General features: G+C 36.0%; 1 protein-coding gene across 1 annotated transcript in view; it reads left to right on the top strand.

Moving 5' to 3' along the window:
* mid (midline) overlaps window positions 1–10,320 on the top strand; it is a 99,836-nt gene extending 89,516 nt beyond the window's left edge. Inside the window, exon 6 of the mRNA XM_068764732.1 lies at window positions 8,256–10,320. Coding sequence (XP_068620833.1) covers window positions 8,256–8,565 — 310 coding nt within the window. The 3' untranslated portion in view covers window positions 8,566–10,320. The remainder of the gene's footprint in view (window positions 1–8,255) is intronic.
* Window positions 10,321–18,837: the final 8,517 nt, after the last annotated feature.

Here is an 18,837-nt window from a genome sequence, read left to right as displayed (position 1 = left end):
GTACCATCCTTTTGCTTTATGCTACTGAACGTAATTGATTCATTCAAATTCTTTATTTTAAAACTACTGGCATTAATTATAAAAATACTTAATTATATCTGGGACGTTAATTACGACGTTGTCACGAAATAAACGGCATAGCGTTGTCTATTTAAAAAAAATTCAATAAATTACATGTTCAATACGGTGGGCTGATGTTGGAGTGAAATAACCTGTTACAAAGCCGGTGGCTAGTTCGACCACGGTATCGGCCGCCCGTGGGAACTGACCAAAGAATCATTTACTTAATATTTAGCGTATCTTAAAATTAAGTTGTAAAAAATGTAGATTACATCATTGTACATTAATAAATTATTCGTACAGATATCATGAATAGAATAAAAAGTAAAATCGTTTACAAAATATTTAACGGTGTAATCTATGATGAAATTTAATTTAATTACGGAAAATAATTACTATTTTCACAATAAACCTGTTAATAATAACAATATGAAATTTTATGATGTAGAATAATTACTAAACAGTTAGGCACTTGTATTCTTTGCACAATAATACTCAGAAGTAACAAGTTGAGTCAAATGCGTTGTGCGAGTTCCTTTTTCAACTTATTAAATATAAAGATGGTGGTGTCTAGAGCCGACAGATTGCCGCGGGGCATGTAGTTACAATGGAACGATTATGATAAATTTTCGATAATTATTAAGACCTACCTGCCGAATCAAATGTCAAATGTTATGGCCCTGGACCAATCATATAAAAAATACATAAATTGCACGTATTTCATGTTATTAATAAAAAAATAAAGTCGTTTTAAAGAGATATTTTTTGGAAAATAATTATTTACGCTAAAATGTTTTAATTTAAAACTCCCAATATACCCAACTTGTTATACACACATAAGTTTGAACTCTTCTATAGACTAAATACTGCTTTGACAATTTAAAGGTCTGTCAATGTCCAATAACTAAAATAAATAAATAGATTACATTTAGTAATTATTTAACACTTTCTTCTGTTAAAAGACACCTTTTAGTCGAAATAGATATACACAAAATCATACGAATAGTGTTAATGTTTACTGTATTAACTAAAAAGTATGTTTTCTTTTTAGTAAAATATAATATTTTAATAATAATGTGGTTGCATTTTATTGTAATATTTTTTTTATTTCAATACATAAATGAGTATAATTTTTAAAAAAAAGAGTACGCCTATCATGATGTTGACTAACGTCAAATGTCAGTTAGGGACAGAATTATTAACGTAGTCAGTGGTTTTGGATGAGAATAGAAATGTTCCTTCTCCCAACTTTTCCATTTTTCACTCCATAAGAACCTTCCTCATGTCTTAAGGAAGATATGATAGACAGCAAATATATAAAGATCTAAATGTTACGCTTAGCAACATGCTTTGTGATTTAGTCTTATTTATACAAATGTATACAGTATGCATATCTTAGGATCGAGTTTAAAACGCGAGCGAGCATAAAACTGTTTGCTACGGCAGTGTCTCTGTGACGACGTTGGAACTTATTTTTCATCTCTACGAACAAGCTTAATTATAAAGATGCCCGTTATTTCTCTATAGTCCAATTAGAGCTGTGTTCTAGTATTATGTCGAAGATATCGCTTAATTTTATTTACCAAACATGACCCAGTTCCTCAGCCAGTAGTTCTAGTGCAAGTGTTGTGTCGTTGTATAGTTAGTTTTGTTGCTCCTCTCCTGTGAAATAAATTAAACGAAACCCATTAAAAAGCCAGTTCTTTGAACCTTAAAAGGCTAGTATAAATGCAGGTTACATTATATTATTTGTTCTTGTTTAACATTTTTGTATTTTTTACGTATTTATCATATCATTTATAATGTGTTTCATTTTTTTTAATATTCATGTATTACTTGTGTATTTTGTTATCAAATATATCATATGTAATAGTTAATTTCACATTACTAGGTTCATCTTGGTTTTCTATACAATATGTAATTCCTTTTTTTTTTATAAAATTGTGTATCTTTTAAAATCTATCCAAATGCTGTGAAATACGATAAGACCGCCAGTTGTATTGCAGAACAGAACAGAATTATTGCCTTTTCTATTGCCTTCTACTTTGTGTTTATTACATGATGATTAGATGTGCCTTATAAGTATTGTTATATTTACGACAGTAAATTTTTACTTGGCAAAAATAAAAGGAAAACTTCTTGGTAATTTGTTATTATAAAATGATAGTTTAAACTGACATATCAACTAATTTTTTAAAACTAAATAATTTTGAAACAAAAACTTTAAGTAGTTTATCACGAGCGGAGGTGTTATGAATTTTAAATTTCACGCGTTTATTTCGAGTTGCGAGCGCTCGAGGACGAAGGGCCGGTGGGTCGAGAGGCGCGTCAACGGGCGCGGCGGCGCTGGCGTAATCACAGGGCTCGCACTCATTATGCCCTAAACGACAAATTAAAGCGCATTTCTATTATCTGGCCATCGGCGCGATACTCGGACCGGTTGCCGAACACGCTCGCCTCGAATTGCTCTCGCTCCGAGTGTCGAAAACTTATGGTAATTTTCAATGAGGCTTCAATGACGTGTTAAATTGCCTTTAGTTATATTCGTTGATATAATTATCGGGTGTTTGTTTATTTGTTGGAAATTTGATTACGAACTCCGATCGTTGTTTATGTTTTGACGTATTAAATAGAAACTAACTCTATTTAATTCAGTTTTATTACAATAAAATTTCTTATTTATGACTGTGTCTGTATGATATGTCATTTAATTTATCAGTTAATTACGATTATTTAAAAAAAATGTAATATTCAAATTATGAAATTGTTAACTATTATAACTATTGTTCGTAAGCGTCTAATGCTTTTCCGAAATATTCAAATGTAATACTATCCGGACATGAAACGTAATACCAACAACGGCCGACTCACGTTGTGTCCGTAGCCAACGTGATGGGCAGAATTATTGAACCTATTAATAATCCAATCTCGTAGCGCGTCAGTACGCGGCTACCGATTTGTATTAATTGATACAGCGTCGGCTTCGGCGTTGATAGTTGAGCGCGGAGTGATTGAAGGCTAATTCGAGATGTTATCGGCGCAATTACCACGCTCCCTCCCACCGCGACCTCTCACTCTCCCCTCCGATACTTCTTTGCGTGCCTCTTAAGTAGTAACAAATGATGAATGTCTTCAAATATTATCTACTGTATGCTATATATCTTCTCGTCCAACATCCTACAATGTCTATAACGAATAGGACCAAAGTGTCTCTCACAGTCGCCCAACCAGCCATGGACAGGTCATTGCTCAGAGTTTATCAACAAGACCTTGATCTTGTGAGAAGATCCGTTGATGAACGAAGGTAAAAGACATAGCTTTCACTTTTATCGAAGCCAAGTAAAAGATTATAATGTAAAGATTTTCCAAAGGATTGGTATGAAGTGGGCTGCATTTAGCTCCGACGATATTAACTAGGTCGTCCGTGTTCCTTGTGGGGGGTTTTTTCCACGCTCAGCTTGCGGGTTCGAAGTCTCTGGAGTAAAAGACATTAAGACCCTAGCTGCTATCCGTCCAGCGCGCTATGCGTTATGCTCACAGACAGTTCTTGCGAATCTGTTGGAATAAATCATCACTTGTTCGTCTAGTGATGTCGTCTTCTTTCATTATAATTGATTAAAACATTCTACAATTCCCAATATCTAATAAGTCTGGAATTGTGATCTTAAGATACAATTATTTATTTCTACGTTCGTATAAACGTTTGTGTTGATGGGCTCAGATCTTAATGGCTTCCTTCGCTGACGTCCGAAATCGTCGGACAATAAGTATGATAAATCGGCGCCGTGTGGGAATCGGACGATGGTGTTATTAGCATGGCGTACCTTTTCATCCATTAATTAATAAGGCACGCCCCGCTCTCGATCTGCTCGGCGTTTAGGACGCGCTATATTTATGTTCGGACGCACCTCTAACTTAATTGCCAGCGATTAACTCGCTGCTCGAGTGTATTTTTACTAGCCATTGTGGCCATTTAAAAGTTTACAGATTAAAATTTAAAAACCGGACTATCCGAAATTCTAGTATTTTCGGAAATAAAAAAACGTGAATGCTGTATACCTTGAACTAAATTTAATTAGTTAATTGCTTGTGATTTAGTAGTTTATTTACTATGACAACTAATAAACCGGCCGTTTAGCAGATGATGATTGACAGGCGACTTTTGTACATATATAGCAGACAGCACTCAATTAAAATATAACTCTGCTAACAATTGTTTTTCGACTGATATAAATTCCGTTAATAGTTATATCCAGTCACACACATTCTTAAAAGCGAAGCTTGTATCTCAAGTTAAGATTATTAAAAAGATTCATTAAATAAATTAACGCCTGTGCACAGAAATTGAGTGCTTAAAAAGAATTAAGTAAAGGAATTCGTTAATTTACTTTCTCAATCGATTTCCATCAGAATATATATTTCAAGCGATTTACTAAAATAAAGAAATTAAATGTTCTTCTTTTAGTAATACGAAACGTTAAATTTGCGAATTCTCGTTAAAAATTTTGTAGCTATCTGTAAAAATTCTTACTAATCTGTCAGGTAAGTGAACTTTATGAGCTAGGTGTGCGACATCTTACTACTTTTGAATATCGATACTTTTATTTAACACATTTTTACAATAATATCATTAAATATAAAGTAAATCAACCTGTCAATTGCATCTAGATCCGTGCTTAATGTTAAATCCATAACCAGATCCGAATACTTAACGATAAAGTCACTATGAACTTCCCTTTACTATGAAAATAGAGATATTTTTACTGGTTAACTTATTCTAGAGAATAGGCAGAAATAACCTGAGAGTAAAGCGCTTTTTAAAGGAAATCGTGTTTCAAAGTTATCAGATCAGCGAGTGCATCGTGCATCGTGTCTGTTTATCGATAAGGCAATCGTATTGTAATATCGATAACTGCGAGCTTGCTCACACCTAGCGGCAGGTCTCTAAGAGCCGCCGCCCTGTAATTTGCCGGCGGAGAGTGTTGGCTATTACGACTGATACCGAGATCATAATAAATACGCCATTAACGCCCCCGCAGCACCCGAAACGACATAACCACCCGACACAACCTGCGCCTTATATCGCACCTCAATCGATACGTCCCGCAATATATACTTATGTTATTAGAAGGACTCCAGAGTTCTACAAAATTTGCATACAGATTTTTGACTTTCGTAATTATGTTCAGATTTATATTTTATTTGTACCTGACAGAGATCACCGGCCATCAGAAAACTTATTCTAAAATCAATTAACATTTACGATTGATGTGACTTTACATTATGAACAGTACTAAAATTACAGTGTCTCATGTGTTTAAGAAAATTAATTATCATAATACTTCATCGAATTAACACTGTTATTAACTATAAAATACCGCAATGAAATCTCGCAGGCAAAACTTAGTCATGATTTGAAGCGTAATTCACATAAAGTTTTATTCGCGTTTATTACCTTGTTGTTGGCGTTAAGTATTTCGCACATTGTTGCATCCTATACTTTGTAGCGGTTACCGTTGAAACTGTCGAACCTTTTGTCATCTGAAGTAAATAAAACAACTTTTTTTTTAACTAATAACGTAACTATAAAATTGAAGTGAGCGTGTGAAGATGTTTTGACGTCAGGATACGTGAGATAATGCGCGGTTATGGTGATATTGTACCGGTGATTACGTTTTTGTGGAAATTAGACGCTAATAAAAAAGGTATGTTTCGGTTGGCGTGCGGGTACGGGGCACTACCTGTGTTGGCCGGACGAGGGCGGGCGAGCCGGCGCCCGCGGCCAACCGACCGGTGATAGATTAAATTCGTCACGGCATCTCGTGATGTCATGCCAATTCAGAGCCTCGGCTCGCCTCCGCTCCGGAGCGTCGTCACGCTCATTTAAGCTCGCACGTTCGACGCTCGTATTTCAAGACGTACGCCGTTAATAACCGAGCGTTACTCGTGGCCGACATAAAACCTGCCGACTCTAACGCTCCAAATCTATTGAGCGGGCGTGAAAGATGCCCACTGTACGCGCACGCCGTCCAATCATTTCGTAGAGAGGCGAAAATAGCGCGTTCGCGGGAAGCGTGCTCGGCGGCGGTCGCGACAACCTCCGGGAACCAATAACGGCCATCGCGTTGCGTCGCTATAAAAGCGCCGAGACGAGCTCTCTGCGTGCCTCGTTAAAAACGAACTGTGCACTCGTAAATCTGATTCGACGAAACAATCGCCACGAAACTGACCGACTTATGAATTTGATCTCTCATCCAATATAATTAGACTCAACATCAAATTGACGTCCGCGCCGCCGACCGTTTATTAAAAAAAAGTTATTAGAAAAAGCTGAGTGTAGTATAACATTAACTTAATGTCTGTAATACCACCCAAACATAACCATAATAATGTTTTATGAGATTTGAAATCGCCACGTGGCCCGACGGTGGGCGCGCGTTGTTCCCCGAACTCGGTTTATAGAGCACGGGCCGCTGAAAACTAACGAACAGTCGAACTCGCGAGACGCTTTGTTCGCAGAACTCGACGTATTCGCACACTCGACCACACTGTCCGACCACTCTCGCTGAAATAGGCGTTACTGCTATCTGAACCACTTCCCGTTCCGTAATGTGCCATTCCTTGAATTCCAGTGGTGATGTAACCTGTGCACTGCATGTACAAACGTCCTGTATAATATGTGAGTCCTGCATAGCCGTGCTTGTCCGGGTCGGAATAGCGGCGTGAGAGTATGAGCGCTCACGCGTTGCAGTCCGGTTGTTAAAGGCCGCACGAGCTAGCGTGTCGTACTGCTAACGTGTAATTTCATTTCCTTCGCGTCGAAACTAATTGCTAAGAGCTGAGCCCATTAGCTAAGGCTTTTGCCAGCTGGTGTGTGAAGTAGTTCAAGTGATTCTTAAGTGAGTTTCTAATAATTTACATTTTCCTTGCCTCGTTTCAAATGGAATACAATCTGTACTATTTGAGTGGTCCTTGCAGTTCCAACAATGGCTATTTACGTATATTTATCGTGCCTGTGTGATATTCGGTAACACATACAAGTTTATAGTCGTACTTGTGTGCAGTGTTTGCAACTAAATTTTGTACTTTTATGTGTTTTTTTTTTCATGAAATAAAATTCCTTGAAAATCAAAATTTCATTACCTACACTATGTACAAAGGTTTTATAACGTATATTCGCGGTAGGATTCTCTTAGAAGCAGTTTATATAGATACCATCACAGAGCAATGTGTAAGCGTTACTGGGCTCCAGTGATAGGGCTATATAGCATATATACTTGTCTAAAATGAGTTCTATTGGTAAAAGGTAACGGTGGAATAAAAATATGATATTACTAACAATATTACATTTTTTGAGTCTAAATTCAATATAAATTTCATGTTTTCTCTAGGCTCCGAATAACTTTCCCAATTGAATTAATGTTTTTGATTATTTAGAAAACATTATTAACGACAGTCGTGAAAATAACACGTTCTCCCCAATCACACGTATACGAGTAGGTTACATATGTATTATTAGGTTATACAGAGTGAATCGATATATAAACTTTAAACTTATATTTTGTTTTCTTTATTTTGTTTAGATTCTAGCTATGTACACATTGCCCTACCGATTACCTGATCGCCTACAGTTTATAGGCGGCCAGTGATTGAGATTTATATTCTTTGGCGTTAACTTATCAATAGTTACTACTTCCGAGAAGATGACAAATACTTAGAAAGTAATTTCAAGATTGATGCACCATAAGGATCGTGTCAAAGCTGTAAAGTTATAAATATTAATTAAAACAATAAGAAAATATATTCTTCTGTCGTGGCGGTATTTATCTTCATGTTTACTTTGTAAAGCATGTAAGGCATGTTGCAGTGTTGACTGGATTATTGTATAATACAGAGTGATTAGTTGTAAGTGTAACAGCTTTAAAATCTATTTTCAGATGTTTTATTGATTTATATTTCCTATTGGAGTGTGACAGGCCAATATAATAGTAAACAATAGCTATAATATGTACTAAGCTGAATTTAGCAAGGGCTTTTCTTTCATCACCTAATTTATTGTTTCTAAAACCATTGGTATTAGGAAAGGTCGTACCATACACTAAGTAAAAGCAAATAAGCTACATGTTAATCCTGTTAAAACATTGACATCTAAAACCAATCAGCCTGTGTAAAATAAGCTGTTTCTTTTTTCGCAGAGACCCGATGGAGTTGATGCTAATGGAGCAACAGCTACTCCGTTCGCCACTGCGCTTGTACTCTGGTGGCGGCGGTGGCGTGTCGAGTGCCGACGAAGAAGCAGAGAAGCGCGCGGCGTGGGCACGAACCCCGCCAGCTCTCCAGTTGCTGGCCCTCGGTGGCCGCGCTTGGCCCTCCTGGCCCCAACCTCTCGCTCTTCCTCCCGACCTTTGGATACAGAAACCCCCGACTCCGCTCAGGTACTGTCCCTATCCGCCTCCCTCGCACCCGCGACCTGATCATTCCCCTTCACCCAGACATCCTCTGTAAGTATTTCAAAACCACACCTCGCCCGTGGTGATACCTATCTACGAAATCCTGCGACTTTTTACAAGATTATTAGTGATGCAGAATTTGTAAAAAAGAAGACATTTTATCGACAGTATTGTGTCGACTCACGACACGTCCGCCGTGGACGTGCACAGCGGACGCTGGTGTAGACGCTGCAAGTATTATAACATATTTAACGTAGACTACTTAGCAAAGTGATAGGGAATCGTCATTGAGTAAATAAACTCGTCGGTTAAGATGTAATGTGAATGTTCCTACCCAAGAAGATAAATATAAATGTATAGTTAGATCAATATAAACAATAGTTACCTGAGCAGATCGAGTCCGTTGTCCTTGAGAATTATGTTTTCTTGTTGTTCATAAAATATATTTTACCTGCTATAATTAACACGGACTTGCAATAAGCTTCAAATGAAGATTATTATTAACCAAAGAATAATGATTTACACTTATTCATGAAATGGACCCGTAATGCTGTAGTGCGAAATTGCTAATAAATGAAACGATGTGCTGCAAAACATTCAAACAAATCTCTTATTAGGTCTGCTGATTGAATTTACTTTGATATACTCAATGTAATTAATTTAAAAATTAAAAAAAATTACATTAAACCTCCCAATTAATCAGTTATGATGGAGTAATATAAAATTCACTATAACAGCTTTATATACACATTCCAATTAAAGACTAAAAAATTTTGAATTATTGTTCACAATTAACTAATAAAGTAAAGCGGTTTTCTACAAAACTAATATTCCTATTGTTCCTGTTTTGTTTTGCCCTAGCGTTTGTAGAACTAATATTAATAGTGCTAAATATTGTATGTGTAGACGAGAGTAATGACATTTTGTATACGACACTGTTATATTTTTCAAATATAGTATAATGTGATTTTTATCTACCGTGCATATGTAAATTAAAATAAAAAGTATAGATGACGGTTGAGGTGAACTTATAAACCGATGATTGTGTCTCGACAAACGCTAGTGTGAAATCATATTTAAATACCACTGATTATCAGACATTTAAAATATATTTTATTCGGATTTAAAAGTGTTAGAAGGAAGCTGGTATTATAGCCAGCAAGCAATCCAGTGATATATACTATATAACAGTGTTACGACATATTTGTGTGTAAATTTTAATGTATAAGGTTATTTATATTCCATTTGTGTATAGTTTAAGATGTATGTATGTATAGTAGCTGACTAAATTATTTTTGTAGAGTAAGCACTGTAAATAGGCGCACGGCCGTTTGTATCGGGTAAGATATTTTGAGAATGTGGTTCATTTCTGTATTTTGAAACCGCGTTCACTGCTCACAGCTGCGCGAATTAATAAAAATATTTAAGACAAACAAAATGTTAAAATATTTTTGTTTCGTAAAGATTAATAAATGCAATGTCATTAAGTAAATTCTTTGATCTATACATCTAATTTATTTACTATTTTATATGTAAAAAATAAAATTGTGCTTAATATATCTAGTTGTTTATATACTAGTGTTATAATATGACGAAAGTGTGTCAATTATTTATTACTCTAATATAAATCCTTTCGCTCTATATATAAAACAATAGTTAAGTATTTGTTGTACGGGATAGTTATTGTTATTTATTTGGTTTATGTAAAGTTGAGGTATTTTCTTTGTCTGTATTGTAAATTATATACAAAAGTGTGAGCAGTGCGCGTAAGTAGAGACACATATCAGGGTTCTGCCCTACGTGTTAATAAACGAAATCAAAATGAATTGTTGTTTTATTTTACTACATCCTTAGTATATATATTAAAACTGCAAGTATAGTGTGAGATGTCAGCTAACAAGGAAATATAGTCAGAATCCCTTGTCAAGACCGTTGAAAGACGATGAATGCAGGCCGCATCTGACATGTTCTATTGGAAATCTATGAGACTGGCCTATCCTACTTCAGAAATTATAATGATGATAATTCTCGATAAATTCAAGTGACAAGCGCAGTGCTGTAAAAAGGTAGACTGGCAAACTTGTTAGTCATCGAAAGATGCTAGAAGCAGGCGAAGCCCAGCCTTTCCTATTGAAAATGTATTGGAGATGTTTAGTTGTACACGTCTTACGACAAAATTAAGATCACAGTGATGACAATAATTGATAATTTTTTTGTGATCAATTTTTAAATTACTTCATAAAACAAGTTATATACTAGCCTTTAAACTCTATCGGTGTTGGAAGAACTTCTCCATTTAAATCACTGGTACAGGATGTTAACCTGAATGCTTATACAAAATATTTTAGCGTTTTTTTTGCCGCTTGTGGTATTATTATGACCAGGAAGAAAGAAATCATTCATTTAATTTTGGACCAACCATTGGAAACAAGCATAAATATAGTTGTACGTCTCAATCGTTAATTCGTATCCCAGGTTTTTATGCAAAAGTTTTTTTTTATTATAAACCCAACCAACATCTCAACTTTTAATAAATATAAATCCGAATATCAAATAATACAGTTTTAAGGGATAAGCGTACTTCCATATTGTATTAACGAAAAAATGTAAAAATTTGCAAAGGGGCTTAAAGACATTAAATGCGATAAACTAAATGTTGTTTTATATTAAATTATAGTTAGGAACACTAGAAATGTAATAAATAAACATTGTTATTATCTTCTGTATTAAAATACTTCCATATGAATAGGGCTGAAATCTAGAGTACCATTTCTTCCGGTACTATTATTAATTATCTAAGAGCGACGACACGGTCGAGCAAATTGTTTTGTAATTATTGTAATGAAGAGTATTGCGAAAAATAGAAGTGCTTAAGGCAGCCGGTAGATGGCGGAATTACTTTCAAAAATTACGATAATCTGTAGTAATTTCAAATAGGTAAATTGTTTCTATTAGGAATATGCATTTATATGTGTTAGGCGTTACACACACTGTTACTGGTAACACAATCATTACGTAACATAATAAATATATATATATATATATATATATATATACATATACATATACACACACACACACACACATATATATATATATATATATATATATATATATATATATGGTAACTGACAGTAAAACTAACATTGTCTTATTTTTTAATACTAACCATCATCACCAATATCAAGATCGTCGTTGCAGCCATATTGCCCACAGGTTAAAAGCGGCCTGTATACCGCGCTTTCCATGTCCTACACTGTTTGTAGTGATTTCTACTGTCATAACTTAAGGATCGCAAAGGATAGTACTCAATATGGCCTGCCCAATGCCTGCTTAACTTGCCAATCTGCCAAAATAATTATCTTCCTTTGGAACTGATGAAAACAATATAAAATCATCCAATAACTAAAGTTTCGGATTCAACAAAATTTATATAATATATAATAAGCTTAATTTTTTTGGTTGAAAATAAAGCAATAACGATAATTGAATTTGCGATATCCATTATAAGAATGTAAGTAGCCTCTTACTGATCTTTAATAACACTTAACCAGAAATTGGCTCTCCCATTTAACTTAATCACAAAATAAAAAAAACGAGCCGATATTTTGTAAAGCATCGGTTCTCGACAACGATATAACTTTCCAATATATGTTACAACAAATTAATTATAAAGCGATGATGCGAAAATTATGAGCATATGTTAGAAAGCATTGACTAGTCATGGTTGATGCTAAATAGAAAACATTGCTTGCATACCATCTTTTATTTCTGATGACGTCACTAGGGACATTTAACATCCCGCCATCCCGAGACCTGCAATAATATATACAAATCACAACTATTCAAGACCTTGTAGTCCTCTGCGAGCATTCAAAAGACTACCACGTACCAAGACGGTTTTCTCCAATCGTGGAGAGAAACATTGTTGTAGTTTCTTCGCTTGACTTCTTCCGATACTAACGTTTTACAAAGTGTTTGTAGTGCAAAGCCAGGTAATAATAATAATAACAATAGGCGAAGTCGTGATCCAACCCTTTAATATGTTCCTATTAAGTTTTCTACTATAAAAATTTACATAAACCTACGATAGTATCCTGTCGAGGTTTGCTTTGAAGGGTACTCATAAATACGGACTCTGAACGTATGTTAAGCTACTGCCTAAGCTGAAGTCCATCCTCAGGGCCCTTGTGTCGGATTACACTATGCATATTATTTTTTATATTGCTGCATCCAGATCTCTGTCTTTTAAAAATCTACCGCAGAATCTGTAAATGCCAATAAGATATATATATCCGTCAAAAAAAGCGGTAGTCTTTTCCAAATAACAGTTGGCTTAAAACCGAAACTCAAATACAATTTGTAATAGTTATCAATAGTTTTGTGAATTACCTCACTAGGTAATAAAATGTAGCCTCATCAAAGAAAGGTTCATGTGGATAATTTCTATACTGCAGGTTTAAAAGAATGAGTCACCTGCTCTTCGTTAATGTATGTAAAAACAATTTTACTGCATAACTATTATTTTTTTTTATTTTATAAAGTAAAAAATTCTGGGCCTATTTTCTCCATACTTTGTCTTTAAATCTTCTTATCGATTTTTAATAATAATATAGGTGACGTTATGGCAATTTTAATAAAGATGGCATTAAAAAGGTAATCATTTTAATATTCGTCTATTAAACGAATTCGTTTAAATAAAAAAACTTGTGGTTATTGTTTATAATCGATTAATATTTTTTGACTGATATTGTTTCTTAATGTATTTTCATAATATGTAGATCAAAATACATTTCATAAATTTATCAATGTAATTGTACTTCAATATGAACCTGGATAACAATCATGTAGTTAGTTTTAAATAAAACAGTTTCTCATGTCAAATAGAAAAGATATATATTTTGTTATGTGATCCGTAAATATGTACAAAAATGTCTTCAAGGTACAAGTTTTATCGAAGAGATATATTAACAATGAATAATTGAAGTAACGGTGTTTGAACGGGAATTTCTTAAGGCCGCGTACCATTAAAATTTACGAGACACAATAAATAATCGTCACACTTTTATATCCCGTCTTTATTAAGTGTCATTAGGCATTATTAAGCACGTATATCGATGATGATCGGCCTTCCGTCTGTCGGTAATTGGCGATGTAACCGGCCTACAAATTGAAAGCGTCCGATGCCCGAGGCGGGTATTGATGGATATGCTGCCGTCGCGAAATTATACCCGGCCCTTGTGACAGCTTCGCAAATTGTGCGTATAATGCTAGCACTCGGCCGCAGCTTTTAATGGACGCCTCTAAAAGTTCAATACAGAGTCATACAAAATGCATTCCGTGTGAAACACGTCGCTGTACATCTAGACCGTAATTTTCGATGATACATCCTTTTATATTTTTAGCAAACGGGACTTAATAAAAGATGGATTCCAAAGATAATTTATACTATAGTTAACCATGTAGCAAATGTGAAAATTAATAATAATAATAAATATAGTCTTTTTAAAAATATTTGACACCTAAAATAAAACACAATGAAGGAGTTTAAAACTTTTTTTTTGTCGATAAACCCGCTGTGTTTTAAATGTTGGTTGTAGTCGTTCATGCATTCCAAGTATTCACAAAGGCGTTTATGACATACAGAAATACAGATAATTATTAGACTCCATAAGCTCGTCAACGCACGCTGCCAAATAGTATTTACAGATCATTCCGCGTTGCGTCATCAAGTTCGCTTTGAGTGGATGATTAAGGCCCCCACCCTTCACGAAACCATCGCCTCTTCAGCTGCTGTACCTTATCTCTGTTGTTTTGACATCGAACTAACGGGTTGACAGGACCGTTTACTAAAGCGCGGTTCAGTCGTTTAGGTATATAGCACTATAGTTACTCTATGTAGCGTCCCCTTAAATAACTGTAAGGGCTTGGTGACTTACCAATCCGGAGTCACGTCCAAGATCAACGTTCTCCCGCGGCATTTGAGCTTATTTCCTGAAAAGCAATCTGGGTTAGGCGCCTTTATTACTATGCACAAACTCGGTTAAGCAGTTCTTATAAAGAGCAATGATAAAATACAAAATTTGAACATTTCAGAGTCAGTTATTTTTCCTAAGAATTACGCCATATATAATGCAATATTAATTGCGAAGAATTTTTTTTAGCTAAAACTGCTGTCTCTTACTGTGAATACAAACAACAAATTGAACGTTATCAATAAAGTAACGTGTGTGTATATATTTGGAAATTTAATTAAAATAATATGAAAGCATCTTGCCAATATGTTTGTATTATTTTAAAACATTTTACTAGTAATTTAAAAAAAAATCAATTAAAATAATTTTTCATTGGTTTACATTTTACTTTACATATTTTTAAGGTAGTTATCAAAACAACGTTAAAGTGTGACAAATTGTCGAGTTGTAGGTTTTCTTTAGCTAATCATATAAAATAAGTCATTTACGCAAGAATCAGTCTAGATCCTGTAATTATTTCGCTCTATAGTCATACATCTCATATTTTTGTAATTATTATTTGTAAAGTCAAAATGACTCTTGTCTTTACAAATAAACATTTTTAGTAATAATTTAAAATGAACGCTTTATCTTAATAGAAGCCTTATCGTTCGACACTGATAAATATAATCATATGTTTTAAAATCTTTAGTGTCCACCTAATAAAGAAGTACAAAAATGTATAAATGCAGATTCCGGCAAAATTTGGGCAGAACAAAAGAAATCATAAAAATTACAAACGGCCACGCTTGAATTCTTTTTAAGTAAAATCCATTTACATCATACTTTAGGTACGCAGACCATAGTTTTAAATTCGATACGACACGTAACTAAGCGGACAGGTTTTATGTACGAACTTTATCTAAGACGCTAACGGTGAATAACGTAAAACTTAAAAAGTGTCATACAATCATAACTCTTAAAACAACAGTGTATAGGGGGAAAGGAATCGGCGAGCGACGCGGTCTCATCGGCCTTTGTCCGCGCCTGCAGCGAGCGCCGCACTAAAGCCCCGTGGCCCGGCGCGCATAAATTAACGCGGAGGCATTTCGCTGGCCCCACTGATTGACTCCTTTCATTACCGTCCCGCATTGTTCGGCACCGGAGAAAAATTGCATATCCTTTTGGAATCACAACACATTTCATAATTATGGACTATTGTGGAGTTGTCGGGACTAATTCGTCGGGGACGTCCGCTCTCCGCGCCCGAGGAACCTTCGAGATATATTAGCGAACGTAAAGCCGCGCTCCGACTGATCCCATAATGGCCGGCACTGATTAGTTTTCGAGGGAAACACTAGTTCGAAGAAAGGTCTGTAGGTTTAATGTTCTGTCTGTGCGAATGGGTACTATTAAACAAAGCATTTCGCATGCTCGTAGGGGCGAGACAAATGCATTACTCTCTAAATTGATTTATAGTTTACATGAATAAAAACCTTATCCCTAATAGCAAAAGGTAAGGGGTCAGAATAGATTTTAAATTATTAGCAATAATTGCGTTCATTAATCGATCGTGGCGGCGTCGCTGCTTTGGTTCGCGAGATTATCTGCGATTCAGATGAACGTGGCCTGAGCTCCACGTGCTATCGCGCCCGGTCATGACCGGATCACGAACGCGGCGCTCTCGACTCTGTGGGAATTATCTTTGAAAGTCAAGCGAAAACCGACAACCGGGCCTTTAGGTCCTCAGCCAGAATTAAAGCCGTGAACGACGTCGCCCGTAAAGAGGTCAGAGGTATAGGCGAAACGCTAAAAGCGTATTCGTGTACCGTTCAATCCTTACGCGGCGCGGTCTAGATGTCCGTGTGATCGGTTCGAATTAGCCCGGACAGGCGGTCTGTCCGTGGCAAACGTTTTTCTAAGCCGATGTTGTAATTGTAACGGTGTCCGTATGTCGGGCGCGTCCGGCGTCAGCTGCCAGCTCCGGCCGCCCGGATAGACAAGTAAATAGAGCCGAGCTAATCGTCGCGTCCAGCGAGGGAAACGACGAATTACTCCGTCACGGAGTTCCCAACAATTGCTTTGTTATTGGCGATAGATGGTCGAACGCCGTGCAGCGTGCCGCATCACCTCACTCTATGCAATGAACAATCTCTTTCATTAAACAAATCACGGGACGCGAAAGCTGTGCGTTACAAAGTAAACAAGCGTTATTCTGCTTAAGTCGCAGTTTTGCTCGCTGATGCCTATGGAGCAAAACTACAGCGAAGTTTTAGTTGTATCAAAAAATTTAAAAATTAATTTTGATACCAAATAACTGTAGTTGTAATGTACCTGTATGTGTAAAAGTACGAAAGGAGAATACTTTTTAAATTTAAATGCTTAACTTGCATTTTCTTACCAAAATTATTGTTATTATCTCGTCTATGGGACCTATGAAAATATTAATCATTAAAGAGTTATTCACATATATACATACATTCATATGGGAATTTATGTGGTGGTTACGTATACATTTTTATTATGTTATATGGCGTAAAGGTAATTCTGTATTTAAAAAATATATATAAGAAAAAAACGAGGCTCTCTGGTATCTGAGGAACTTAGTTGGTCATTGAATTTTTTGTATAAATCATCAATCATTTCAGCCGTAAGACGTCCACAGCTAAAATTTGTCTTCCTCCATGTATTTCAAGTAAGATCACAACAAGCTCGGCTATCCATGTTGTGGAATTTAAGTTCACAGACCCTTCTGCTTCGTGAACTCAGCACCGATGATATAAAAGTCCTCGGGCTAACAGCAACAACGTCAATCGAAAATTAGTATGTGGGAAGTCTTACGCTGCATTTGCCGTTTCGTGGTCTTCAATGCAGAAATCCAACTGTTCGTCACGCTATAAATCACCATCGACGTTGATGTAATTGTGTTATAGGAGCCAATTTTTTTAAAGTTGTTTGTGTAATATAGTTCATCTACTATATTTTAGTAAAGACACTTATATTGTTCTTACCAACAGATGAATTGCGTCGGTACTGAGAAAATAATTGTACTGTGTTAGATTATTTGATTGACGGAGTAGTTGGTGCAAAGTATCATGATTGCGTACCTCGTCGTGACCGGAGCGGCGCGGGGAGGCGCGGGGAGGGCCGCTGTCGTCGCGCCGTGATCGACAACAGACAAGTTAACCGCCGAGGTCTATACGTCGCACGCCGCACGCTTTTCAACTGTCGACGCCTATTGACGTGTGCGTGTTATTTGTGATGTCACGTGGCATATGTCAACTTGAGAAGGTCAAGCGGGAGGATTTTTACCTCACAATGTCACGATGGCATTCTCTTAAAGCATACCCGAAATTTCAAAATACACAACTCTTCGAAGTGGTGTTTTGTTTGTTGCGAAATAATCTTATAATCTCATTAGCTAAATAATTACACTAGTTACCTAAACTTTTCAAACTATTTTCTTGACATTTATATCTACTCTGTCTGCTTTACAAAACTCTTAGAAGGTTCTGATTTAAGTATTTCAACGTATTGGGTGATCGCCAAGCTGTTAAGTTAGTTCAACGGACGCTCCGCTGGGCGCAAGAGCCCCGAGAATAACCTCGGTAAGGGCAGTCGCTCTATAAAAAATTTACACTCTAGGAGACCAAACCATCAATTCGTTACTTTTATCGAATTATTTATTAGATACTCTTATTTTTGTACTATGCGAAGATTTCAATCTGGAACAGAAGAATACTTGCTTGTTGAAATACTTACTTACTTGTTGAATGAAATAAATAGTTAAAATATTAGTGGGCAGGCCACATTCCTCGCGCAACGGATGAGCACCATGGATCGACAAGCTCAGCGTTGGACAGCATACCTTATGCCGAGACGATGAATGCAGCATCCAAGGTGTCTTTTTGTTAATCTATGGGAAGGAGAAAGGTCTTCCTATCTAGGAGTGGATGTATATACTTTGTAAGATATATTATAACAATTTTGTAAAAATCACGAAAGTTAATAAAACTTTAATAATTCCTTCTTCCTTAGGGGAAATGAATAATGTTCATACTGTACCAAAAAAAAAAACGCATAAAACTTTGAATTCGAATTCCCACTCGAAATAATACTTGAGAACACACACAATTGTACAAATGCCGTAACGTAACGTCACGAGCCATTAAGTGAACCATTGTAACGAGTTTCTGAGTCGCAGCTCTCAGCGCGCACGCTCTCCAAACACCGTTCTTAAGAAAAACACAACCGGCAATGATTCATGCTAGCGCACTATTAGCGCACGCTAATGTAAAAACTGCACAGTTTTTGTCGCCTATCGCTATATAACTCTGTACACGCGGCTTAATCAAATTAATTGCGGATAAATT

The sequence above is a fragment of the Battus philenor genome, unplaced genomic scaffold (genome assembly GCF_028537555.1).
Source record: "Battus philenor isolate CCGP_79_NKW_IND1 unplaced genomic scaffold, ilBatPhil1.0.hap1 SCAF_2, whole genome shotgun sequence".
NCBI classification, from domain to species: Eukaryota; Metazoa; Arthropoda; class Insecta; order Lepidoptera; family Papilionidae; genus Battus; species Battus philenor.
Note: the sequence above shows the minus strand (reverse complement) of the source record. Positions and strands in the feature narration are given on the sequence as shown.